Raw genomic sequence first — 26,710 nt, 5'->3', positions numbered from 1 at the left:
TGAATAAAATTTTGCAGGACCAGGGCCAGGGCGATGGAGGATCAGCTGACAGTTCCAGCTGGAGCCTCATGCCTTTGGGCATGTTCTCTGCATTCATTCCAGGCAGTCTAGAGCATGCATCATTCTAGAGCAGCTATTAAATAAAGTGCCTGAGCCTGGTCTATTTTCCTCTGCAACATTTTGCACACACAAAGGGCTTCTGGCACATTTTTCAGAGGGTAAAGGCCAGAGGGTCAGTTTTCTTCTGTCTCTTTAGTCTATTCCCCTTTGCAGTCAGTGCCACCTACATATTAGTACAGTGCTGCAGGGCTGTTTGTTTACTGCAGCTCACAGCAGGACAAGATTGGCGTGCAAAAGTAAACTGATGTGGAGTGCTAGCCCACCTGGTCAGAGAGAGACATTTGGCACTCCTGCGCTTGGATTATCCCCACTGTAACCCGTGCATCTATAGCGTTCATCCTGTAAAGGAACTGCTAGGATAAGCCAAACAGGTTCATAGTAGTCTCTCTCTATAGAATTTTTATTAGGCTAGGGAAATGGATGTCTCCATTAGATGCATTTGGATAAAAGACGTAGGAGAGACTGGAAGAATTTTCCTCCATTGTTCACATCCACGGCCAGTCTCCATGATAGAATGTCCAGTGAGCATGTCTGTAGGGGAGCTGGAAGATTTACCATTATGTGGATACAGCCAGCTACTGGGGATCTTTGGGAGAGAGTAGGTTCTGCAGGGGTTATATTACTGACCCACCTCTCAGATCTTACATGCCATAGAGACTGGATCTTGATGGCAAACAGAGCAGATATTCTATTTTAAGAACGAGCAAGATGTGTGTCCTGGATGCCAACTTACAGTTTTTAGATGATTGGTGACATTGGTGATCACAGCATAGTGGCGGGAACTTGTTCTTCACCAGGGATTGCATGGACACACAGCTAGAAAACGATATCCAGCTGCACCCACTGTGTTTAGCGATTATATTGTGGCTCTGCTTTGACAGGCTGTAAATATGCTGGAGGTGGAGGGCTATGGATCAGGTAGCATGGGTGAGTTTCCTATTGCTAACCATTGTCCTCTAGTGCTGTACAGTAGCATATGAGGGACTAGCCAGTAGTCGCTTCCTCAAGGGATCTCCAAAAGCAGATTGACCCTATTTCCATAGTTCCTCTAGGAAAAGGCTGAGCAGACAAAGCTTCATAGGTAGAGTTTGCTGCTGGCTTTAATCACTATCTTTTATTTTCACTAGACTTCTTCTGTCTTAGGTTTTTCTTCTATTTGATATTAGGTATTAAAAGTGATCTGCAAACGGCAGGTAGTTAGGATACTGGGCATATGCCCCCTTCTCATCTCTTTATGAATAATAAAGTAGGTCTGAAAAAATGTGGCCAGATTTTCCTTGTTTTTATCTTGCAAGTTCAGATCCTGCCCACCACAGAAGACACTGTGATGACCAGAGAACGGGGTAAAATGACGGCATCCCATGAGCTAGGAGAGTGAAAGTTGAGCAACTGAGGGAAGGGATGTTCAGCTAGCCAGCTTCTTTGCTCATTTTTCTACCATACGTGTCACTCCAGTGCCTGACTGACACTTGAAAGAATGAATATTATTAAAGATGCTGCACTCCTTCCCTTTGAATTAAGGGATGAAAGCCTCCTCCCACCTGGGCCATTCCTGGGGTGCAAGGCATTGCAAAGTGGGCAGGGAGATGTCTTGCACTCCAGGGACCACAGAGAAGACTTGTTCCTGCACCTGCCATTGCACCTGGCTCTTGTGTAGGAGCAGAAGGAAGGGGCAGGTGGCTCCTTGTTGTCTCCCCACTGGCACACTCAGGGAACCGCAGAGCATAACCTGGCCAATAGTGAGCATAGTTCCAGAGATAAGGCTATAAGGAGAAAGTGAAGCTATATGGAACAGATTCTACAGAGTTCCCATCTGCAGGGGATTTTTAGTACAAAAAGCACAGATGTTGCCATACAGAATTAATATCTGTGAAGGAACAAAACATGCTTAGTAGTTTTTCCTTTGTTTACATCTCTGACAAGTGCAGATCCTGCCATGATTGTGTCTGCATGGGATCTCCACGATACTCCAAGCAGATTCTCCAGTGATCACGTCAATTTTTCGAATGAGTATGCTTTAGTTTTTCAGAGACAATGATCACAAGGAACAGAAAGATTTCTAAGAACCTGAATGTTCAATAACAAATCAGAAAGGACCACATTATTTATGCTAAGGGGGAAAACAAACAAAAATAAACCAACACATTCCAAGGTGTGAGCACCGTATTTAGTGGGGGTATGCTTATATCTACCTGCATACCCAAATCCCTACTCTGTGCACAGCACGGTAAGATTTACTGCACCTGCCTGCCAGGATAACCTTTGGCACCTGGGCTCCCATCTGGTCCTCGTTCACCCTTAAAAGAAAAGCACACAAAGGTGAGGTTAATGCTACAGCCTATTAGATTTTGGGAGTGGGGGGCTGTGAATGAACTTGTTTCAGATTTATAAAGAGAAAGAAAATTTTGATCAAAAAAGGTAGAGGAATAAATTAAAGAAGAAGAAAAAGCTACAGAAGCCAACTCAACAGGATCTAGGCATAAAGCAAGCGCTGCTGTCTTCCCACCTCCACTGAAACCTGCAGATAGTTTGGAACAAGGAGGCTAAGAGAAGGTGCAAGGCTGTGTCTATATCTCTGGCATATGGAACTGTTTTACTAGGGGGAAAGCTCTGCCAAACTTTTTAAAAACGAAATGGATTCATGTAAAATATCCTTTAACATCATCTATAACAGGCCTTGCTATTCATTGCTATTTGACTGCAAACATTAGATTTATCCAAATAAAAAAAGGGGGTGGAAGGTGAGTTACAGTTAAGTACTTAGTATGATATGGTTAGTTAGTAAACTCCAGCTGAAAACTTAATGTAAAGAAAAAAGAATGAGCATAAATCTGCCCCTATTTCCATTGTATAAACTTGCACAAGTTTGGGCAATAAACGTTGCAAATAAATTAGAAGCTTAAATAAGTCCTTCCTTTCTCCCTGCCCCCACTGATGTTTGGTTAACGTATGTGCATAACTCCCGATTAGCACCGGAGTTAGCTGCATAAATCGTCTCTGTATTAGGCTGGCTCCGAAAAAGCACTTTGATTCCACTGAAAAGCTTGGTAAATGACTCAGCCTGATTTCAGGTTATTAGCAGATAAGAGATAAACTACAAAGAGGGATGGATTTAAAGTCTTGGAACCTGGAAGGGGCACTCACCTGGTCTCCAGGATGACCTGGTGGTCCAGGGTAGCCTTTGTATCCCTGTTTAAAAAATAAGAGTAACAGAACAAAATAATCAGAACTTTGTTTGAATTTCTCATCCCAGCTCAGTACTATTTAAGCTCAGTACCAATGTGGACACAAGAACAAATGGATATAAACCAGTCAATGGGAAGTTTAGACTTGAAATTATACAAATGTTTCTAACCATCAGAGGAGTGAAGTTTTGGAATAGCTTTCCAAGGGAAGCAGTGGGGGCAAAAGACCTATCTGGCTTTAAGATTAGACTCGATAAGTTTATGGAGGAGATGGTATGATGGGATAACATGATTTTGGCAATTAATTGCTCTTTAAATATTCACGGTAAATAGGCCCAATGGCCTGTGATGGGATGTTAGATGTGGTGGGATCTGAATTACTACAGAAAATTCTTTCCTGGGTATCTGGCTGGTGAATCTTGCCCATATGCTCAGGGTTTAGCTGATCGCCATATTTGGGGTCGGGAAGGAATTTTCCCCCAGGGCAGATTGGAAGAGGCCCTGGAGGTTTTTTGCCTTCCTCTGAAGCATGGGGCATGGATCACTTGCTGGAGGATTCTCTGCTCCTTGAAGTCTTTAAATCACGATTTGAAGACTTCAATCGCTTAGACATAGGTGAGAGGTTTTTCACAGGAGTGGGTGGGGGAGATTCTGTGGCCTGCGTCATGCAGGAGATCGGACTAAATGATCATAATGGTCCCTTCTGACCTTAATATCCATGAAAGCTCTATAGAGAAGTTTCCTCCAAATCTATAATCCGTTTTATGATTCATGCTAACTTTTCACCTCCCACCTTTTATCTGTTTAGACTAAGCTCTTTAGGGCTATCAGCTACTATGTGTGTGTACAGCGCTTAACACAGTGGATCCTTGTTCTTGGTTGGGGCTTCTAGATGCTACTGCAATGCAAATAACCACTACTCGCAGCTGGATTTTCTGTATCACAGATGAAGCTGCTTTGTTTGTACCTGAACATTATCCATTAGGAAGGGCTCAATCTTAGAATGGAGCTGGAAAAACATATCTACAAAATGATCTACCTGACTAGTCACATTCTCTATGTCCTGCAATGACCTCCCCAATTACTGTTAAATCAGATTCATGGGATGAAATCTTGACCGTATTGAAATCAATGGGAATTTTGCAACAGACTTCAATACAGCCAGGATTGCATCCATAGATTTTAAAGCAGAAGAGACCATTTGGGTCATCTAGTCTAGCCTCCTGCATAATACAAGCCACAGAATTTCACCCAGCAATTCCTGAATCAAGGCCAGTAACATAGGGTTCAGTTATCACATATATCTTTCTGAAAGATATCCAAGAGATAGAGAATCCATCACACCCTTGGTAAATTGTTCCAATGGCCAACTACCCTCATTTATTTATTTTGCCTTATTTCCAATTCAAATTTATCTAGCATCAACTTTCAGTCTTTGGATCTTGTTATGCCTTTGTCTGCTAGATTAAAGAGCCGGCTGTTATCAGGCATCTTCTCCCCTGTAGATACTTAAAGATGATCAAGTCATCTCATCCTTCTCTGATAAGCTAAGCAGGATGAGTTTCTTAAATCTCACATTACAAGACAGGTTTTCCAGACTTCAGATTATTCTTGTAGCTCTTGTTTGAGCCCATTCCACTTTTTCAGCCTCTTTTTTGAAGCGTGGACACCAGAAGTGGACACTGTATTTCGGTAATCAGCTAGCCAGATTACGTGGTACATCTTTTTATTAGAGGATAAAAGACTTTATGATTTTCACTGCCAACAAACAGACCCTTCATTTTAAGGTGTGGTTTACATTCTCCAGATTTACTTAGATCTCCCTTTGTATATCAAGTAACACACTTGGATTTTATACTCTTTGCCTCCCTTTATTATGTTACTGTAGCTATTTAAAACAAACTAGTCTCCATAAGGTAGAGGCAAAGCACATCAGAAGATTACATTTAGTTAGGGACTAACGTGATAATTGGGCTATTACGGAGGACACAAAAAATAGAAAAATGTAACTTAAAACAAGCTGGGGTGGGGAGGGAAAGGGAGGGGGAAGTATCAACATTTAAATAAAAATATAGGAACAACAAAAATAACTTCAGGCCGAGTTACAACGGTTAATTATTTCCTGATCTATAACTTTATACCCAGTCTTGGACTGGAGAGCCAAAAGATGTCACCGTAGTGTAGTCAAACATGTTAGATGGCCTATTTTTTCCCCTCTCTGGGAGCCGCAATGGTACCCTTTTCGGCTAAGTGCTCAGCCCTTCAGTTCACTCACCAGACAAGTGACTGGACTTTGCTTCTACTCAATTGTCTTTTTATTTTTCCCATGTGATCTTCTAGGACCTGCAGTCTAACTCCTCACTGGCAAAGGAACGCAGCCCTCAAAATGCTCCATGTCTACTTCCCATTCTCCTTCACGTTCCTCTTCACTCATTATTTCAGATATTTGGGCTTCAAGAAACACTCTCTCTCTCATGACCCAATTTCTTGTGCTTGATCCTGCTGTTACGTCACAATCCTGTGTTTCATCTCTCTCTCTCTAGCCACTGAAAGTCACACACTGGGACTTCACTGAAAGATCAAATGGCTGGGGGTAAAGTAAGCCTTAGCTGAACCTTCTATAATTAGCTAACATAGGGTCTGGGCCTTATCCAATGTCTAATCATGACAATGGGAGTCTTTCTATTGACTTCAGTGGGCTTTGGATCAGGATCATAATACTGAGAGTTACAAAGAGGCCTAATGGCTCAGGTAATGGGATAAAGTGCTTTTCACCTGCGGATCTCCAAGCAGGTAGTGACCAAAAGTTGTTGCATTCCAAAGGCTGTTGGCGACCTGACATGGTCTCCATTCATTTCCTACTGAAGCAGAATCTAGATCACAAAAGCCAACATTGCAAATGGTAACCTCAACTCACCAAGAGCTCAAGGACTATATGAGGAGGGAGAGTCTCATGCCCTTGCCAAGCCCAGAGAGAAGTTAACCCTGCTGTCTCTGTATCATGCCCTGAAGTTCAACCGAGAGGGATCAAGGGTACCAGCAGTAAGTTTGAGATATGTGTTTTGGTAGCTTCTTGATTTGGGAATGGGAGGTTACACACTAGATTGCAGTTCACAAAGCTATCAGCGATGAGTGATGGATTTTTCCCCATACCATAGCATTAATAACCTGTGCTAGTTTTAGATCTTTGTCCCAGATCATGTACCCATACTGGGGTTTTGGCAAGTTGAGAGGTAAGTGGGGGTTACTGATCAGACAAATGTGATGAAACGATTCTAGGGCTTATTGGTTTACACTGAGCACACCAGGCTATTCTTCTCTTTTGGCTCTGCCCTCCATCTTTATTTCCAGCTCCTTGGGGACCTGGAGGATGTGGGACTTTCACCTCAGTCAGGCATAGAGGGTCTATGGTTGATTCCTGGGCTCACATCTGACATCAGTCACTTTGCAAAGGGAACTGGGTGGGAACCAGTGCTTTGTCACTGTGACTGGCAGTGTCAGAAAAACAGCAGGAGCCAAAACTGATTCCAGATGCCTCCAGGGAGCCCCATGTCAAAATGTAAGGTCTTTGCTTCTATACGTAATCAGCGGCTTCAACCACTTCTCCTGACAGGGCTGGCATAAATGGGGAAATCACATCTTAAAGTGAATGAGTAACTTCATCCAGAGGTAAGAGCAAGGCAGTGCCATAGGTGGCAAATGAAAAGAGCTGGCTGCTTAAATATTGTACAACAACCTCCTTGCCCAGCATCTTCATATACATACCCTGAAGCTAGTGTCTTGGAATCCCAGATTGGGTACCTGAAATGTGCTTTCAACTTGCCATCAGCCTAGAACCATCTGAGATTTGAACAGCTAGCCAAAAAATATACTAGAAGGCGGTCTCCTTTTCCCTATCCCAGAGAAATAAAAGGGCCCTTTTTCAGTCCTCTCCATAGGATAGGCTCTGTCAGACATAGCTGCAAAGGTCAAGATGTAAAGTTTCTGGATTCCTGATGTTCAAACAAATCTGAGCGCAGACTCTTGCTCCTCTTTTAAAAGTTTCTTGATGCACAAAACTCTGGGATCTAAGCAGCTAAACTGGGACTTGGAAGTCCATCTGTCCGAGAGATAGCAAATCACTTCATGTCTATACAAAAGAGTTTCTCTTTTTCTGTCTTGTTTAGATTGTCAGCTTATGTGGGGGACAGACTGTGTCATTATTTATATCTCATGTGTTGCCAAGCCCAGATTTGGTGGTCTACAGATAATAAACAGCAACAAAGTTGGTACTAAATGAGGGAGACGTCCCTTTCAAAAGAAATCTATGCCTCAGGCATAAAAACTCCATCTCAAAGGAAGAAATGATCTCCCACCTAAAGATCACATCAAGGATCTGATTTAGATTTTAGAATCAGAATTTATGGAGGCACAGGAGAGTTAGTGACTTCTGTATCTCAAATCCAAATCAGAGCCTATCACTGGGATCAGAAAAATCAAAGGGCATTGTTCATGCTATGAGAAGAGATCCCCCACAGACAGAAAGATGTCCTCAAAAAGTCACAGATCTTCTGAGCTACATTCATATCAAGATCCCTTTCCAAGAATCCCCCCAGAGAGATTACATTAGAAAAATAAGGAACATTTTAGCTCCTCCTCTTCCCCTCAAAAAAAATTGTCAAGAAGTATGAAAGCTTCTTTTAGATAAGGCAGATCCAGAAAATTCAGGAATTTGATTGCTTCATAAGATTTTCTACCAGCCCCAATTACAGCATGAGAAGAAGATCTGGAGACTATAAGATCTTGAGCTAAAGTCTGCACCATGCATTATGATATTTTTATATATAAAGCCAAGTGAATAGCTCTCAAATTAAATATACAGACCATATATTATTGTTGCATTCTATTAAATATACTCTTCACTATTTATGGCTAACTTGGGGGTGTTTAAAATGTGTTTCTTCATACAAACTGACGATTACCACTGTCTGAGGTTAATCATAGCTAGGGGCTGAAAAAGCTCATGCATTCTAAGGCTGACTGGTACATGAAAGTGTTTACCTGCTGCAATACTCTTTAAATAGCACTGAAATAACAGAGAAGAGTGTATGAAAACAGTTACATTTGCTCTCCTATCCAAACACTTCCTGATGATTACAGGGCGATTAAACACAAGGGGCTGTCACTATAAGGGGAAATTACACTTCACTGAAGGATTTGCTCAGCTGTGACAATGTTTATAATCCACACTGTCATAGCGACGATGACAATTCACATTTCTGTGGGAAACAGACAGGCTTCAGCAAGCAGACCTTGGGCAGTGGCCGAGCTGGAAGAGGCCACTGAATGCAGCCTATTTGGAAAGATGGCCTTGAGGCTGGAACCCTGAACTGGCAAATCCAGGAAAACTGGGTTCAGGTTCCCAGCTCTGCCTTATATTCACTGCATGACCTTGGGTGAGTCACTCACTCTTTCAATACCTCTCAAATCAGGCACAGCCTTACATTCAACTACAATAGCAGTTGTTCTGTCTCAGCAACATTCTGTCTCAGGACATGTTGCACAGTACTTCAGTAGAATCAATTTGCAAGATGGTCATATTCTGCATCAGACAGCCAAATGCCAAGAGACATTTATAAACTATTAGTTTTCTTTAATGCACTTCCCTTCTGGTGCCTTAGGTCCTGCCACCATTCTCTAGAACTGCTGTTCAGCAAAAGCAAAATTCACTCCATGTGAAGTGGATGAGCAATGTCTCTCTCTCAGACCACACCAATGTTTTTGGTATCCCTTGTTTGAACAGCTGTTTCACATACCCTGTAGCTGGGCAAAGGCAAAAAATATTTGTGGGCACTCAGAGACCAGAGTATCCAAACCTACGAAGGTATAGACGGCGTGTGAATTTACATGGTACATGTTTGCTTATGGTACAAACCATGCCATACGGAACTACAGGCCTTTGGTAGCGGCTCCATCTCAAAAAGTGCAGAGCCAACTGCTTCTTTCAGAAAGAAAAATGTTTGTGGGAGAAAGAAACCCATGAGGGAAACTTCTGTCTCTTTGGAAGTTCTTACACAGAGAGTTTGCAGACAGATATGAATGGGGTTCCATCCAAACCCCCTGCATGATGCTCTTTTCTGACTTGTCCCATGGAAGGACAGTACCTTTTTGCATTTGCTTATGCCAATTTTCAAGACTTTGCCATTTTCTTGTAGGCTAAATGGGCTGCCTGCCTGCAGCCAAACACCATGGTATTTTCACTGGGGAGATGCCAGCAAGGAATTGTTTTTCCAAATATTTCTCCAACAGCTTTAAAAAGTTTTCTTAATTTAGAAGGCTAATAAAATCCAGGCAGCATCAAAGCATCTGCCAAGCTAGTTCCTCTTTTTTGCTGCACTGAAGGAAAATCCCACAATCCAACTCACTCATGTCCTTGAAGAAACAGAAACACCTCCTCCCCCGCCCCCTCCACAACAACCCCTGAACGTGCTTCAGGTTTTTCAAGGTCTGGTGTGGAACCTGTGCAGTGGCTTTGGGTCTATTTGTTTAGTCTCCTACTCCTGCTCCATTCTTTCCACCATAAGCCCATTCTGTCCTGACATTGCATTTTGCTCATCAAAACCGCGAAGCTTTGTTTTATGAGTTGCTATGCTAAGAAAACTATGTTCTTTGCACCTAATTCATTAGAACCAGTTTGTGTAAGCAGAGTGTGGGGGTTAGCTAAGCCCCAGTCGGTCCACTGCCTGGCTCTACTCATTAACTCAAGTGGAACAAGCACCACTGCCCCCTGCAGGTGATTTCTACTTCCATTCCCTCTCCTACTTTCCCCAGTATTTAGGAATAGGATAAATAAGCAAAGCTCCCCCTACTGTGAATCTAATGCAGATGAAAGGGGACCAAGTGACAGCCCTGGAGTCCGAACCCCTCTAGCCACAGAACAGGAACAGGTGGGCAGCCATAGTGAAAGTTCTCCAAATTAGAGCAGGGCAAAAAAAAATTTTTTTTTAAAAATGGACTTTTTGTTTTTGAATTGCTGGTGAATGAAGCAACCCTCCATAGAAATGAATTTTGGGTTGAACAAAATGTTTTAGTTCAATTTCAAGCATTTGTTTTGGACTGAAAAAGTTAAAGGAAATTTAGAAATGAAAAGTCATTTGAAATCAAAACGTTTCATTTAAAAAAGTTAAAATGGAAACCTTTCCATTTTTTAAATTAAAAAAAGAAAAAACAAACAAAAAAAACTTCCCCCTCCCTATGCCCAGCTGAAACAACCAGGTGAAATTAACACTAGTTTGCTAAATATTTCTGGGTTGCTGAATTTGCATTTTTTGCAGAAAAAAAAAGTTTCAATCAAAAAATTCCACCTCACTCTACTCCAAAGGCCACAGCCCCTATACTGAGGTAGGGGTGCGCGTTTGTGTGCATGTCCATGCCCATGTAGGGAATAGGGCCAGGGAATTGCTCAGAGGGGCAATTCATTCTCAATGACCCATTCATATCTTGACCTCTCTGCTGAAATGATCAAAAGGTGGCAATTAGGATGGTTAGTTTTGCAATGTCAATATTTGCCATCTAGGAATGGCAATGAAGACCCTGAGACCCATTTCACATAAGCCACTGAAGAGCTTCCAGCTACTATCAGCAGAGCTAGCTCCATATCAGCAACCTGGAGGTGAAATCCCTACTACTTTGAAACTTTTACCAAAGTCATTAATGTATCAAATAGTAAGGAAGAAGCAATCAGGCGTCCCATGTTACGGGGTAGTTCATCTCCAGGCTGGGAGAGGTCTCATTCATGCTCCCTGAACGCCATTTATTTCAGTCTTTCCACTCACCACACTAGATTGATTCTTCTTTGCAATAGGGTAAAACAAAAAACAGAATTGTGTTAGGGGGAGAAAAATGCTTCCACACACACTCACGCAAAGCTGTGGAATTTGCCACCACTAGAAGCATGGACACAATTAATAGTGCTAGCATGGTTGGGGCACTAATGTGGGGAAGCAAATTCCAATGGTGGGACATGGCAGTGAGGAATCTCACACTCCAGCACTTGATGGCATTCTCAGACCCATGCACATTCCTGGTGACATTTGTGCTGCTGATGGCACAAATATGGAAGCAAACAAAGCAGATCCATGTTAATTTCAAGCTCCATTCAAAATACAGAGAGAAAGAAACTCCTTCTCCAAATGCGTATGGGTTGGTCTTGACCAGAAAATGTGGTCAAGCTTTAGTAGGCTCAGATAACATGCACTAGCTAAGCCATACCTAAACAGGTACCTCAATATAGCTCCTGCCCCGTAGAATATGATCAGCTTTAAATGAAATAAAGATGGTAGTCTGCTTACACCCTAGGAAAGGGTTACATTTAGAAGAAGCATATTCCAGTGGGTAGGGTGCTAGTCTTGGGAGACCCAGGTTCAGTTCCCTGCTCTTCCACAGCCTTCTGGTGTGACCTGGGGCAAGCCACTTACCCTCTGTGCCTCAGTTTCCCAATGGTGAAATGGGGATAACAGCACTGTCCTGCCTCACAGCATGCTGAGAGGATAAATACATTAAAATTTGTGAGATAGTCAGATTCTATAGTTTTGTGGGCTGTATAAGGACTTAAGACAGACCAAGTTTAGAATGGACTTGGCTAGCATGTGTTAGCTAAACCTGACCTAAGCCTGGACACTTTTCCTGGTCAATACACACAGAGTCAGAGGGTAGAAAAGCAGTCTAGCCCAGTGCCTAGAAAAGCAGAATGCGAATCAGAACTCCAGTGTTCTAGTCCCTGCTTCTGACATGATCTTGTTGGTGTCATTTAATCTCGGTGCCTCAATTTACCTATTTGTAAGACAAAAACAACAACTTGCTTCCCCGACACTGAGTGTTGAGGCTTAATTAAAATATTTGAAAGCACTTTGAAATTTTAGGGTGAAAGAGGCTTAAGAAGGGTACTTACACTTATTTATTGACAATATTGGTTTAATTCACTAGAAATGGAAATGTGCTTACCTTCCGACCAGGTGGTCCAGGAAGCCCACTCAAACCAGGTAAACCCATGTCTCCCTGTAAAACACAAGCATGCCTCATTAGTTTTCAGCTGCTTTTATTCCCACTTGCAGTATAGTCTTATTGAAATTATTTGTCATAGAATAGATACCAGCAATTCAGCCCCTGTATAGTGGAATCTGTGACTCGTATTCTTAATTCCTCAGAAATCCACTAAAAAAGAATTTATAGAAGTAAAAAAAGTGCCATTAAAAGAGAATTGTAAATTCACAATCTCTTTATTAATTGGCTCACCTAAATAGTAAACTGGTGAATTAGCTGCAGCTACTGTGGGGACTCCAATTTTTCCACCAACAGAATGTGAGCCCTCTTTTCAATTCTTTCCTTCAGCTGCACACTGCAATTGCATTTTGGAGGATTTTAAATAGCAGAATCTTGTCTTTTAAATGCAACATAAACAGGCATCGGCTGCTTCCATTTGTCAAATCCAGGAGCCAGGTTCATAAATTACCCTACTACTACCACCAAAGTGGCTCAACCCATTGCTCCAACTCAGTCTGAGATAGTTCTGAGAATAAAATTATTTTCCTTGTATACACAATGTTGGTTGACCTTTTCCTGGCTGCTTAGAAGGAGAGATTTGTTGGTTGCCTGTGCTCCTGGGAAAGGACTGAATTCAACCCTGATTGGTTGAATCAGAAATATCAGAACTATCTTAAGAATGGACCAGGCCCTTTGGTGCAAGTTATTTACATACTACATCCAGTTCTTTACTTACAGTAGTTTGGCTTTCTCTGACTAGACTCAACGAACTCTTAGGACTTTAGCATCGACTGTCACTGATTATTTCAGTCTTTATTTAACACGAGTTTGGCATAAGTAACTAAAGAATTAGGCATTACTCCAAACTCTTGCTGAAAGCTCTGAATTTCTATAAATACCATCAGGCCTTGTTAACATGGGCCAAGCATACTCTGGGCCTTATTCATGCTTACACTAGACATACTTTGTGAGAAAACTGTTATGTCTTTCTGGTAGATGCTTTCCATGTCATACCCATTCTGAAGCAAATCGAAAAATGTCAAGGGCACCTCATGATGTTGAGTTGAAAGAATAATTTCAGTTTTCTCTAACTCCATCATCTTTACTGGTTTTGGGTGTCTTAATTTATGGCCCAAAGGCACCTGGCTTCAAATTAATAGTCCCTTCATGGCCGATGCTTTCCATTAACCGTATATGAATAGGAAAAGTCTCATGATATGTGAGGGAGGGAAAAAAAAGTTTATTTGCATTGGACATGAGTTATGAACTAGGAAGTGTGCTGGCACTAATAAAAGAACAAATCAATACATATATTAGGCAACTCTGATAGTTCCTCCGTTAATTTCAATATTTATGTGAGCCCCTATTACCAGACATCAGTAAAAACCAATTCACTTGTGAAACAGCAAAACTCAGATCTTAATTTATTGAAAAGGTCTAGCAATAGAACCCCTTAATCCTTAACAAAGGCTAAAACCAAAAATTAGACTGTACATTTTGGTCTTGCATGGTTTGCACTGATGATTAGACTTCAGTGGGGGAAAAAAATCCATTCTCATACACCAGGGTCAGAGTATATGCAACCTACTTTGAGTATGATGATCAAGATGAATCTCTCCCCCTCACCCCAGACAGCTAGGTGAGTTTGGCACTTAAGCCACTGGATCAAAAGATCCAAGCTGAGTTTCCAGCTCTGCTGCAGAATCCCTCTGTGATCTTGAGCAAATCACAGACTCCAGTATGGGCTGGGAAAATGGGTACTTACCCAGGTTTCCAGGTACACTTATACAACCGGTGCTGAAACCAGCACTGCTGTGTCTTCCCTGCTATTTTTAGCCACGATAGCCAGTTTAAAGCTAATATGGGTATGCCTACACAAGTGCAATCACACCTCTAGCTGAAGTGCCGACACAATCTCTTAATTCTTCAGTCCCCTCCATCTGTAAAGTGGGAACCTCTGAGGCGTTTTCTGCTTAGATTGTAAACTCTTTGGACTGTGTCTTGCTAGGTATATAGACAGCCACTAGAACAACGGGGCCCCAATCTCTAATAAATAATAAAAATGATGCTTACCTTCTCTCCATTATGAGCTTTTCCAGGTGATAGCCCAGGATCCCCTTTTTGGCCCTGAAACAAGGAATTAAACTCATGACAATATCTGAAGAGATATAATTTTATACATTTGGTCTTGTTTGAACGGAGCCTTTAAATTCTAAAACTATTTTATTGTGTCTCCTCCGATCCCCTCCTCCCACACCTGTGAAAGTTTTCTTATATGGTTCCACTTTACTGGTGCATCGGCTGGGGTTGATTTTTTAAATTGTTTGTTGCTGCTACAGCACTAAAGGTTTTAAACTATTTTTAGTTGCATTAAAATAATCAGAGAAATATCTGGAAGAAAGCAGTGCCATGCTTTCCCATATTTACTGCATAGCTGTGATTTCCCACCCTTCCCACCTCCAGTTTTCCCCTATAAATTACCATCACAAAATAACACTCCAAGCCCATTGTTACTGCTAAGTAGTATGGATCAGCAACTTACTGTAGATGCTGTTTCCAGATTTAACTGTAGGGGACAGATGAAACCAGAGGGAACAGTATACTAATTAGAAGCTAGCAGCGGCAAGACTCAAGAGCAGTAGTAGGGCTTCTCGGCTGGCAGATGAGAGGCCCATTGTATCTTAAGTGGTGGTATTCTTAATTTTCCCTTCTCACAGCTGTGACTCAAGTTGCAGGTTTCACGCTCCTGCAGACAAATCAGGGATTTAGGATCGGGATTTTCAGAGGAGCCAAAGGGAGTTGTGTGCCCAGGTCCCAACTGGAATTTCAGTAGGATTTGGACACCTCTTTCCAATAGGTTCCTTTGGAAAACCCAGCCTGAAATCTTAGCAGGTGGGGCCTGGCCAAATGGGACACAGGACACAGAGAATCAGTTGGGAGCATGTGAAGGCAAAAGGTTGGAACATACTAGATTCTTCTGGCATGTCACAGGTAGGCTTTAGCACATGCAGAACCTTAGATCTGTCTAAAAGACAAGGAGAACTTGTGGCACCTTAGAGACTAACAAATTTATTTGAGCATAAGCTTTCATGAGCTACAGCTCACTTGCATCCGATGAAGTGAGCTGTAGCTCACGAAAGTTTATGCTCAAATACATTTGTTAGTCTCTAAGGTGCCACAAGTCCTCCTTTTCTTTTTGCAAATACAGACTAACACAGCTGCTACTCTGAAACCTTAGCTCTGTGTAGTATCTCTACTACAATCTGGTACCTAACACTCAGAAGTCTCAATGCTATGCCTCTATAGTTTCCTCCCTTTTGTGATCTTAAGTAAGTCACAACCTCTGTATGCACATCTGTAAAATGGGTATCAGTTACCTACTTGCATGCGACAGTTGTGAGGGTCAATTAATGTTTGTCAAGTGCTTTGAGGTCCTTTCATGAAAGTTGCAAAGAAGTATTTTTAACCAGTGTTTCTCATTAACAGCATCATGGTCTGGTTCCAGCTAGACGAGCAGCTATTCCTCCAGCCTCACTGTGACGGGCTTATATTGACACTTACTTCCAAACAGCGTAAATCTCCCTTTCCCTCTGTCCCCCACAAGCCGACAGGTTTGGTCAGAGACTTCTTGGATGTAGACTGTAGAGAGCACTGCTGACTTGATGCAGATGTATCTGTACAAATTCTGAATGAAGAGTTCTGGGTTTGCCAAACAGTAAATTAAGTCATGCAGATAATCTCACTTTGCATGCAGCTGTTATCATCCCTGCAGTTCCTTTCTGTCTGTGGAATCCTCCTTTGCAGGCCTCTGAGCTGCTTATGGGACCTGCTATTGCTGGGAGCATATTAATATGGTCGCTGTAAGTGTCCTCATGGAACGTGGAGCATTTTTTATTCTGCAAAAGCAGCATTTTGTCCTGCAGGCAGATGTCTTTACTTTATGTTTCCTTCCCAGTCACATCTTCTTAGCTTGATCACTTAAAGTAGTAATTGCACTTCTACAGCACCTTTCGCTGGAGGATCTCAAAGCACTTTTCCAAAACACTGCCTCACACTATGCTTGTGAGGTCGGCACTATTAGATCCATTATATAGGAGGGTAAACTAAGCCACAGGGAGCTTGACTTACCCCAAAAATCACACTGCAAGACAGTGGTAGAGCCAGGAATAGAACCCAGGAGTCCTGATGCTCAGTTCCCTGCTCTAACAGGCTATATTGTTTTCCGTTTTCATGGGAAAAAAGTTTTTTTCCTATCTGTAAAAAATCAGGAGCTGTGAAATTATAATACTCCAGCCCAGAAATCCGACTACTAGCAGTGTTTTAAACATCAAGGTTTCTAGAGCCAAACCACACTCCCAAAGGAAATTTATCCTCTCTGTATCATTATAGAAATGAAGATTTATTCACAAGAGCCACTAACATTTCAGCCCAAAAGGCATCCAGATGAGAGAGACAATCCCCATTCCAGTAACAGCTTTTACACAGCTTTACAAAACATGGTTTGGCTGATGGAGAAACCCTTCCCCCCAACACCAAATGCTGTTAGGACATGGGCAGATCTACATCAAGTCATGTTCTCTGTGTATATAAAATCTCCCTACTGTATTTTCCACTGCATGCATCTGATGAAGTGAGCTGTAGCTCACAAAAGCTTATGCTCAAATAAATTTGTTAGTCTCTAAGGTGCCACAAGTACTCCTTTTCTTTTTATCAAGTCATTAGCAAGCATGGTCTTTAGTGCAACAGAAGTCCATGTCAAATTGAGAGATTATCATCATCCTCACTAATTAGACATGAAGTCACCTGCTGTTGCAAAGTGGCAAGAGGTTCATGTAAACAGTTGTAGTATTACAAATATTTGAGAAAAAAAAACAAGTTTAAATTCTCTGGAGGTACAAATCGGTGAACTCCAGTGAAACTGTGCCCCTTTACAACAGCAGGAAATTTGGCTCAAAAAAATATATATTAGTACTATTTAAAAGAATTTTTTTAAGTACAGATGCCTATTAAGATTCCCCATAATGACAGAAACAAGGTGGAATTCTTAACATGGGGTACATTAAAAAAATTCGTTTGACAATGTAACAGGACAGCTCTAAAATGCAGTATAAACTTACAAGTGATTTTATACCAGGGTATAAACACACAGACACACCCACCCCTTGGTCAAATAAAATTAATCACGAAATCCCTAATGTGCAATTGACCGCCTGGCCTTATCAGTGCCCTGTTAATTCAGCTGATAACAAGTATGCTCCTGGTTCTCTTCCTCAGTGACAGTGATTTGTTCTAGTCATATTTTCCAAGCTGTATCTGTCTGGGAAAGTTTGGTCTCCATTGTTGGATTGCTTGTTTTTTCCAAGCTATTATTATTACAAAGTGCTATCTAGGGAAGACCTCAGCTAGCTGCCTAAGTGCCTCTTAACAGGAAAAACTGAGGCCAGCACTATTTAGCCTGCCTCTCAGGGGATGGATTTTCAGAGATACTGAGCACCTGCAGGTCCCACTAAGTTCAGTTGTAGTTGTAGACACTCAGCACCTCTAGATAAAAAGTCAGATCCCAGATGTGGAAGCTCACCTGACAAGATTAATGCAATGTGGATTCATTGCAAAAAGTGAGAGAGATGGGTGCAAAGTCTATTCTGCCCTCCTTCTTCCTGAGTCTGAGAAGTTGGGCTTTAAATACCAGCCAAATGAAGTAAGGCAGGAACGAAAGAGAAAACCACAGCACTCCGTACACGCCTGCCAAGAGGTGGCACCTGAAGAGATAGAGCTACTCAGTCTGTATAGTGTTCTGTAAAAACGTGCAAAATAGTCACTGCTCAGGGGTGCTGGAACAATTTGTACAGTGGGAATGCCGAGAGCCATTGAACCAAACTGTAAACCTTTTATATGATGGAAACCACTTCAAGGCAGGGGGAGTGAAGCACCCCCAGTTCCAGCATAACTATGTCACTGCTCAACTGATTCTCTGGCCAGATGTAGATTCATTCTCAGCCCAAGACTTAGCTATAGTTTTCACATTACTACGGGACACCGAGCTCTCCCTCTGCCTTGGAAACCATCGTGATGAACCACCTACCACAGCTGATGGTTGTCAGCCTAGAGGCTCTGTCTTTTCCTTTACTGGGACCTTTACAAGCCACTGACAAGAAGTTAGACAAACTTTATTAACTAGGCTGCTCAGAAACTCTACATTCTGCACTAGCTGGAGGCCCATGTAGCTACCAGAGTCATACTCATGAAACATTTATCACCTCTGCTCCATAGACAGTATTGGACTCCCAACTTATTTCTGGATGCAATTCATGATGTTAACTTTGAACTACAGATTGGGTCCTGGCTTCCTTTGAAACCACCTCTTTCCTAGTGCACCTACAAGCAAGGAGGGCAGCTGGGCCTCTTCAGCTATCAGAACAGTGATCAAGAGGACTCATCAAGGTCCAAAGATTTGAATTTGACAGAGCTGAATGTAGGGCGTTCTCAGTGCTCGGTTCCAGGACTCCTTCCCCACCGTAGTCCAATAAACCCAAACGTGCTGATCATCAAAGCATACTGTGAAATGTAGCTTGCCTTGGGGTTCATGAGTTTTTCTTATGGATTGGGTAGGGAAGGGAGCATTGTTTTCTCCAAGTTGTCAACTGTGTTCCACTATTCTGTATAACTTCACTGCACCTTAGTAGGGAAAAGCATTGTAACTAGAATGCATCTATGATCTGCATTGGTCCATTTGTCTTCCCATCGAACATTTAATGCCTCAAGCCCACCTGTCCAGAATAGCGTAAAGAAAAGAAGAAAAATATTTTTTAAAAATATATAAATCACATGGCAGAATCAAGACAGCTGAAGAGAAGAAAGCTTGGACTAAATAATTGTTAGTACCAGTGATGATTTTTCGCTATGTACAAGGCAAGGGGAATTGACTTCCTCCAGAAAAGAGCTTGAATTTTCAAATTGCAGATCCCAAGTTGAGTTTGCAGGGCTGACAGCTAGGATAAAAAGATCTTGATTTGACTTGTAATACTCAACAAGTGAGATCCAGAAGTCATTGACAGGGAATAAATACAGAACACCAAGATGTAGACTTTTTATAACCTCACTTTTCAGACCATGTAACTACACTTTTAAATACAGAACAGCTGCTGTTCACCAGCACATCTCTGGTGCCTACTTTTTAATTATGTAGAGGCAGAATGACAGGTTGCTAGATTCTTTGCCCCAGAACATCAGTAGCAATTGTAACATCTCTTCCTACAGATGTGCTAATGAAGATAATCTACTCTTATTTGCACCTTCTCTTCAATATGATGTGAAATCCTAAAGCTTTCACTTTGTTAGTGCTTAATAGAGAGATTTTCACTGATTCCCTCCTCCTGCATTCCTTTCTCCGGTCCTTTATAGGACACTAAATTCTGGTCCCACTTGGACCATCAGTAGCTCTAAAGCTAGTTCTGATTAGGTCAGGCCTCAAATAGAATCCAAATTTAGGACTTTTACATTTTCTAGAGAACGTGTTTATATAATGGATCAAGCTGGATATTAGAATGGAAGTTTCTGGAAGAGGGAATGTTGGCCAACACACTGGAATTAGTCCCTGTTCTTTTCATCTGCATCTTTAACAATGTATTCTAGCCAGCCAGGCGAGGCCTTGCTTCTGACTGGCCAACTTTTTGATAGCACCTCTGACGTACAGCACTTGGGCATTTACTGAACTGAAGTGGAACTTCTGTATGGGAGTGGGGGAAAGAAAAAGGAGAGGGGCAGAAGTAAAGACTTTTGGGGGCAATCAGTAGAGGAAGGAGCATAGAACTTGGCGGGGGTGGGAGGAGGCAGAGGACATCCAAAAGGAAGCAACTAGGGAAACCTGAAATACAACAGAAGAGGTGATGTACTGTGGGACTTTAGGGGCCAGGTAGGATATTATGTCCCAGGTTACTAGGATCTCCTTAAGATTTGACACTTTCAGCTATGTTGGACGTAACTGCAGTCATTGACAGCATAGTGACTAACCCCGCTGAGTTCTGTCCTACCATGCATTGTGCCCAGGGTCAAACCTAGGATAGATTCTTTGCCTCTTTGCTGACTGATCCCAAAATCTTGGCCAGGACTCTGAAGTGAATCTTTGCATGGTATTAAAGGGGGCATCAGGCAGAGGAAGAAGAGTCTGGGTGAAATTTTGGAGGGGAAGAGGAGAGATGGAAGGGATTTCAGGGGAGGGAGGAGACAAAGAAAGCCTTTGCCAATTCTGCTGTCTGGGCAGTCTGGACTGGAGTAGCAGTCACACAGCTGACTAAGAGTGCTGAAGAACCCAGAGGAGTTCACTAAGCACCCAAAGAAGGCTGAACAACAACAGGGGCCTTACAGGACAGAAGTCTGATCTTGTGGAGGATGAAGAAATCTGTGGTACTATTGGAAGCCTCGTGTGAATTTTGAGGGTGCGGACGGCATGTCTTGCAATGCTGCAGGGGGTTTCACAGGGTGTAGGGAGAGGATCTTGCTGTGTTGTGCGTGAAACGAGGCGGTGAAAGAGCCCTTACAATTATTTCCCTAGGGAGTCGAGTAGCCTTATATGCTCTCTCTCCTTACTGGGGTCTCCTCTGGAGCTAGAAGGCAAAAGCTTTTCACATTGGCAAATACTTACTTTAGGGCCAGGTAGACCAGGGTGGCCAGGGTTTCCATGGGGACCAGGAGGACCCTAAAAAAAGAAAAGAAAAAAAAAAAAGAGGCATAATAAATCTATACAAATCAACGTTATTCAATACAGATGGAGCCAAAAGCCCAGCTCCAAGCACCCCGAACTTTGAGGAAGCTCGGATCCAGGCTCAGTCCAATCCCCAGGAAGGACACGGGCCTTGTTTATACTAGAAAGGTTTTGCTATACCTGCAAACCTTCCTAGAGGTGATTCAGGTCCCCAAACAAAATAAGCTACACTGAAAAAAGGACTTTTTGGGGGGAAAGGGGGCAATAACACTACCTCTACACAGGGGCTTTTGCCAGCAAGCAATGTTGGTTGGAGTTTTGCACACTCTGAACCAACATAAGTATGCAGGCAATACTTTTAAGTGTAGACCAAGTCACCATCTCGAAACATCTGTAATTAACAAAAGCCATTCCTGACAGCAGGAGGGATAGAGCTAGTGCGAGCATTTCAGTCACTCTTCCTCTCCATGGAATCAACACAGCTGCAGTTTGCTCCTCGCAGGAGGGAGGTGGCTTAAGCAGAACAGTGATTAGGCAGCCCTCTTAATTAGCCAGCAGTAACAAGGAGATAATGGCACTGTGGCTAGACAGGGCTGACCCCGTTTTAGCAGATTGTTCTTGTATGGCAAATACAACTGTAACCAGACTGAGAACATGAGCAGTTTGCAATGCAGGGACACAGGGGATGCGAGATGGTTTAAAAACCTACCTTCACATCAATGCACAACTGCAGGAGTCTCCCACCAGAGTGCAGATATGCAAAGTGTCAGCAACGCTTTAGAGAGCAACCCACTAATCACGTGCAACTGCATTAGCAATGGCAGTAAAGTGGTGATCTCTCTCAAGTGTGCTGGGCTTCCACACAGCTTCACTGACTTAAATTAATACCAGGCCTCAAGTCTAAGAGCTTCTTTGCAATCACATTTCCTATAAAAAGAAAAGGAGTACTTGTGGCACCTTAGATACTGACAAATTTATTTGAGTATAAGCTTTCGTGAGCTACGAAAGCTTATGCTCAAATAAATTTGTCAGTATCTAAGGTGCCACAAGCACCCCTTTTCTTTTTGCGGATACAGACTAACACGGCTGCTGCTCTGAAACCTCACATTTCCTATGTGACCTGACTTCCTCCCTAGGAACACTATTCAGTGGAGTTATGCTAGCAGACAATAAGACCTTTAAACTCCTGGCAGCCTTGGAGGTTTTGTGCTTAGCCCCAGTGCGGTACCAGGGTGCATAAAATTTAGCTATGCTGGCAAAAGTCTGTACTAGAGATATAATCCATGTCAGTCAGGGGTGTGATTGTGACCGACAGAGCTGTGCTGGCAGAAGTCCCTAGCACAGACACAGCTGTTCCAGCAAAGCTGTGCTTTTATCAGAATAGCTTGTTTCATTCATGGGAGGTAGTTTTACTACGGCAGTATAAAGTGTGCTTTGTGGGCATAGCTGCATCCTCATCAGGAATCAAAATAATTGCAAAAGCCCAGGAGCAGTGATTTGGGGGATCAAGAAGACTGTATATATTTAGAGCGATTTACTTGGCATTTTAGAATAAGCAGCAGGCACGTTTCTGAGAACTGAAATAAGGGGAAATAGAGGTACTTGCTACAATGAAATTTTAACAGTTTAACTACTTGTTTAACCTTCAGGGCACGTCCCCTGAAAAGTGCTCAAAATTTTGCCTTTTTAGAGGCTCTGATGAGACTAGAATTCAAATCCATACTGTGATTGGCATATAGTAAAGTCCCTGTTTAAAATGAGCTTCAGTTTTCCCCAGTGGCACTTTAATGCTTCTTTCATTTCAAAAATAGATACATAAATGATTAAAAATATAGTCTGTGACCCTCACTCAAAAAGCTATAGCAATGTTTTCAGCCTAGATACTAAGGGCAATTGGCACTGTAAAATACCTACAATAGACGATATATAGCAATATCTCCTTTTAAATCATTTATTAAAATAACTCAACATGTTTTCCAAAGTCTATTTAAGGAGCTATCTGGAATAAGAAGCTAAAAATAAATTATCCCAGGCTTTGTACAGAGCAGAGGCAATCTGCTAACTGTTCAGGCAGAGGTAATGCTGCTAAATCCCAGAACACGTTCCTGGGAGGTGTAGCAATTTGAAGAGTCAATTCTGAAGATTTGTATTCTGCCAACATGCACAATCTCTATGCCACCAGCAGAAGTACTTTCATTTACTCTTGATTTAAAGGAGGAACATAGATTGGTGGATAAAGAGAAAGTTATTTGGCTGCTTTCTCAGCTCTGAGACAGTAATATTTGCTGTCATCACTTCTGCACGTTTGGGTCCAAATCTCCCAGGCTGTGATTTCCAAAGGAGACAAATGGAATTAGTGTCCAACTAACAAAGGAATTCAGGGCCTTTAATCGCCTTTGAAAGACACAGCCCCAATTTTTGCCCCAGATCCCTAAATGGCCCCCTCAAGGATTGAACTCACAGATTTAGCAGACCAATGCTCAAACCACTCAGCTATCCCACTAGTTTTATTAAAATTGTGGGGTTTTTTATTACATCTGGTAGCATGAGCATCTGTTGGGAAAGAGTCAAAACAGCTTTTGTAAAGGGAAGTCATGCCTCACCAATCTATTAGAACTTTTTGAGGGGGTCAACAAAGACTTGGACAAGAGTAATCCAGTGGATATAGTGTACTTGGATTTTCAGAAAGCCTTTGACAAGGTCCCTCACCAAAGGCTCTTCAGCAAAGTAAGGAGTGATGGGATAACAGAGAAGGTCCCCTCATGGATCAGTAACTGGTTAAAAGACAGGAAACAATGGATAGGAATAAATGGTCAGTTATCAGAATGAAGAGAGGTAAGTAGCAGGGTCCCCTAAGGATCTGTACTGGGACCAGTGCTCATCAATAATTTCATAAATGATCTTGAAAAAGGGGTAAACAGTGAGGTGGCAAAGTTTGCAAATGATACAAAATTACTCAAGATAGGTAAATGCAAAGGAGACTGCAAAGAGATCTCACAAAACTGGGTGACTGGGCAACAAAATGGCAGGTGAAATTCAATGTTGATAAATGCAGAGTAATGCACATTGAAAAACATAATCCCAACTATACATAAAAACTAATGGGGTTTTAATTAGCTGTACCACTCAAGGCAGAGACCTTGGAGTCACTGTGTATAGTTCTCTGAAAACATCCCCTCAATATGCAGTGGCAGTTAAAAAAGTTAACAGAATGTTGGGAACCATTAGGAATGGGATAGATAATAAGAAATAAAATATCATAATGCCGCTATATAAATCCATGGTATGCTCACTCCTGGTATACTGCATGCAGTTCTGGGCCCCCATCTCAAAAAAGCTATATTAGAATTGGTAAAGGTACAGAGAAAAGCATTTTTGTTGCTCAGGGGTATGAAACAGCTTCCATATGGAGAAAGATTAAAAAGACTGGCACTGTTCAGCTTGGAAAAGAGACGACTAAGGGGGGATATGACAGAAATCTGTAAAAATCATGCATGGTGTGGAGAGGGTTAATAGAGAAGTGTTAGTTACCTCTTCATATAGCACAAGAACCAGAGGTCACCTGATGAAATTATTAGGCAGCAGGTTTAAAACAAGCATAAGGAAGTACTTCTTCACATAATGCACAGCCAATCTGCATAACTCGTTAACAGGGGACGTTATGAAAGCCAAAAGTATAACTGGGTTCAAAAAAGAATTAGATACGTTCATGGAGGATAGGGCCATAAATGGCTATTAGCCAAGATGGTCAGGGTTGCAACCTCATGCTCTGGGTGTCCTTAAGCCTCTGACTGCCATATGCTGGGACTGGATGACAGGGGACGGACCACTTAACTGCCCTGTTCTGTTAGTTCCCTCTGTAGCATCTGGCACTGGGAACTGTCGGAAGACAGAATACTGGGCTAGATGGACCATTGGTCAGACCCAGTATGGATGTTCTTATGTACATCGTCATGTGTCACAGAATGAGAAGTCTGGCAGAGCAGGGATTGAACACAGGTTTTCTCAAGTCCCAGGCTAGTGCCCTGATCATTGGACCAGTTTTCCTCGCTGTCTCTGATTAAAGCATTTTCCTGGGTCTTTGGGATCAAGGAAATATTCAGAGCCACATAGCTGTGCAAAGAAAAAATGTCCTAATTATAGAGGGATTAGTTTTAATGACAGAGCTTAGAGCAGCAACATCTCTATAAAGTCAAGATCCTAAAATGTCTTCACACATTAGCAGTTAATGCAAGCAGTCCAGAGCAAGGTCTAAAGCACCAAGCCAGATTTATAAAGCGAGGGTAGTTCAGCTGTTATGCAAGTTCAGAGTCAAACATCCCAGCTCAAATTCCATTTTACAGCTTGGTCTCCTTTTGGTGCACATTCATGCGACTTGTTATCCATCATAAGACATGACAGAATTCTCAATAAGAAAGCTATAGGCAGCAGCGCGACCTCCAACTGGGAACAGCCAATGCTGATTGACACTGACACAGCTTCCAACTGGAAATGCAGAATCTATAGCTACAGTTCTGTCATGGTGGGAAGAGAGTTACAGATAGAATGATTTTCCTGCTTGTCCGCAACTTTTTTGGTGTCTGTGACTCACCCTGCAGCAGCGGCTACTGTCTCATGTGTCTGGGCTCAGCTCCCCTTCCCACTCAGACCAAGATTAGGGTTGTGGTGCTGAGGCGTGCTGCTACGGATGGTCGGTGCCTACATGTCTGTCAGGGCATTTTTAAACAAAAATCATGGGGCAGTCACTAAATCCGTGACTTTTACTAAATTCACCATGATTGCTCTGATTTTTGATTTAAAAAATGCTATAACAAATCTGTAGCCCTATCTAACTAAACTTCCAGTCAGAAACTCATGGACTAACAAATAATGTACCTAACACAGTTCATAGGCAGATTTTTCCAGCATAACTGTAGGAAGTATTAACCAAAAGCCAGCCTGAAAAGGGGACCAGTCTTCAGTCCAAGCAAAGGCCTGCAAGATCAGAATTCTCAACACCTAGTGATAAGATATGCAATAAGATAAACACCCAGATCCCTAGTTTAAGGGGTTGTTCCTATACTATTGAATTCAATACGAGTTTTAGCATTAAACTTCAGTGGGATCAGAGACATAGGGAGATGAACAGAACATGGGGTTAGCAAGATCAAAACAGGAGACATCCATCTCACTCGAAATCTCCAAAGCATCCCAGTCTGACTAAGTGGAAGGCAGTGTGCTGCTGGTGTAGTGGGAAGTCCAACCCAGTAACCAGGGCATGGCAGTGATCAAGGCCAAAGGTTATGAGAGTCTCATTTAAAATGTATAGCGCAGCTATGGAGACACAAGGGCGTAGTCTGGCAAGAGTCCTAAAATGGTAAAAAAATAACTGATTTTGATATGTTCCAACACGGTTAGCCCTTTAATCTAAGTTTACACCCACATTCTTGGCAGAGGAGAAAGAGTCAGCATAGTACAGCTAACCATGAGCAGAGTAACAAAACGTACAGGACAGCATCTGCCTCCGGAGCTTTGAGCAGCGAAAATCTGAACAGGCAGGCCCTAGGATTTAAGGTACGCACCTGTCTATAATGGCAATAGAAGTAATTGGTGGAACTTTAAACTCCACCCTCCAAGCCCACATACACATGCCCAGATCAGTGGTAAGATGCTATATGGAGATGGTCTCTGTGTTCTGCCAGCC

General features: G+C 42.2%; 1 protein-coding gene across 3 annotated transcripts in view; it reads right to left on the bottom strand.

Annotated features, from left to right (window-relative positions):
* Positions 1 to 26,710, bottom strand: part of LOC119844294 (collagen alpha-1(XXVII) chain B-like) — a 307,212-nt gene that overhangs the window by 162,180 nt on the left and 118,322 nt on the right. For all 3 annotated transcript variants that reach the window (XM_043498719.1, XM_038374938.2, XM_038374939.2), the window contains 5 exons: positions 20,968 to 21,021; positions 14,400 to 14,453; positions 12,288 to 12,341; positions 3,265 to 3,309; positions 2,364 to 2,417 (listed from right to left, as the gene is read on the bottom strand). In XM_043498719.1, the coding sequence (XP_043354654.1) occupies positions 2,364 to 2,417; positions 3,265 to 3,309; positions 12,288 to 12,341; positions 14,400 to 14,453; positions 20,968 to 21,021 (261 nt within the window). The remainder of the gene's footprint in view (positions 1 to 2,363; positions 2,418 to 3,264; positions 3,310 to 12,287; positions 12,342 to 14,399; positions 14,454 to 20,967; positions 21,022 to 26,710) is intronic.

This window comes from Dermochelys coriacea, chromosome 16 (assembly GCF_009764565.3).
Source record: "Dermochelys coriacea isolate rDerCor1 chromosome 16, rDerCor1.pri.v4, whole genome shotgun sequence".
Lineage (NCBI taxonomy): Eukaryota > Metazoa > Chordata > Testudines > Dermochelyidae > Dermochelys > Dermochelys coriacea.
This window is presented reverse-complemented; position numbering and strand designations above follow the sequence as displayed.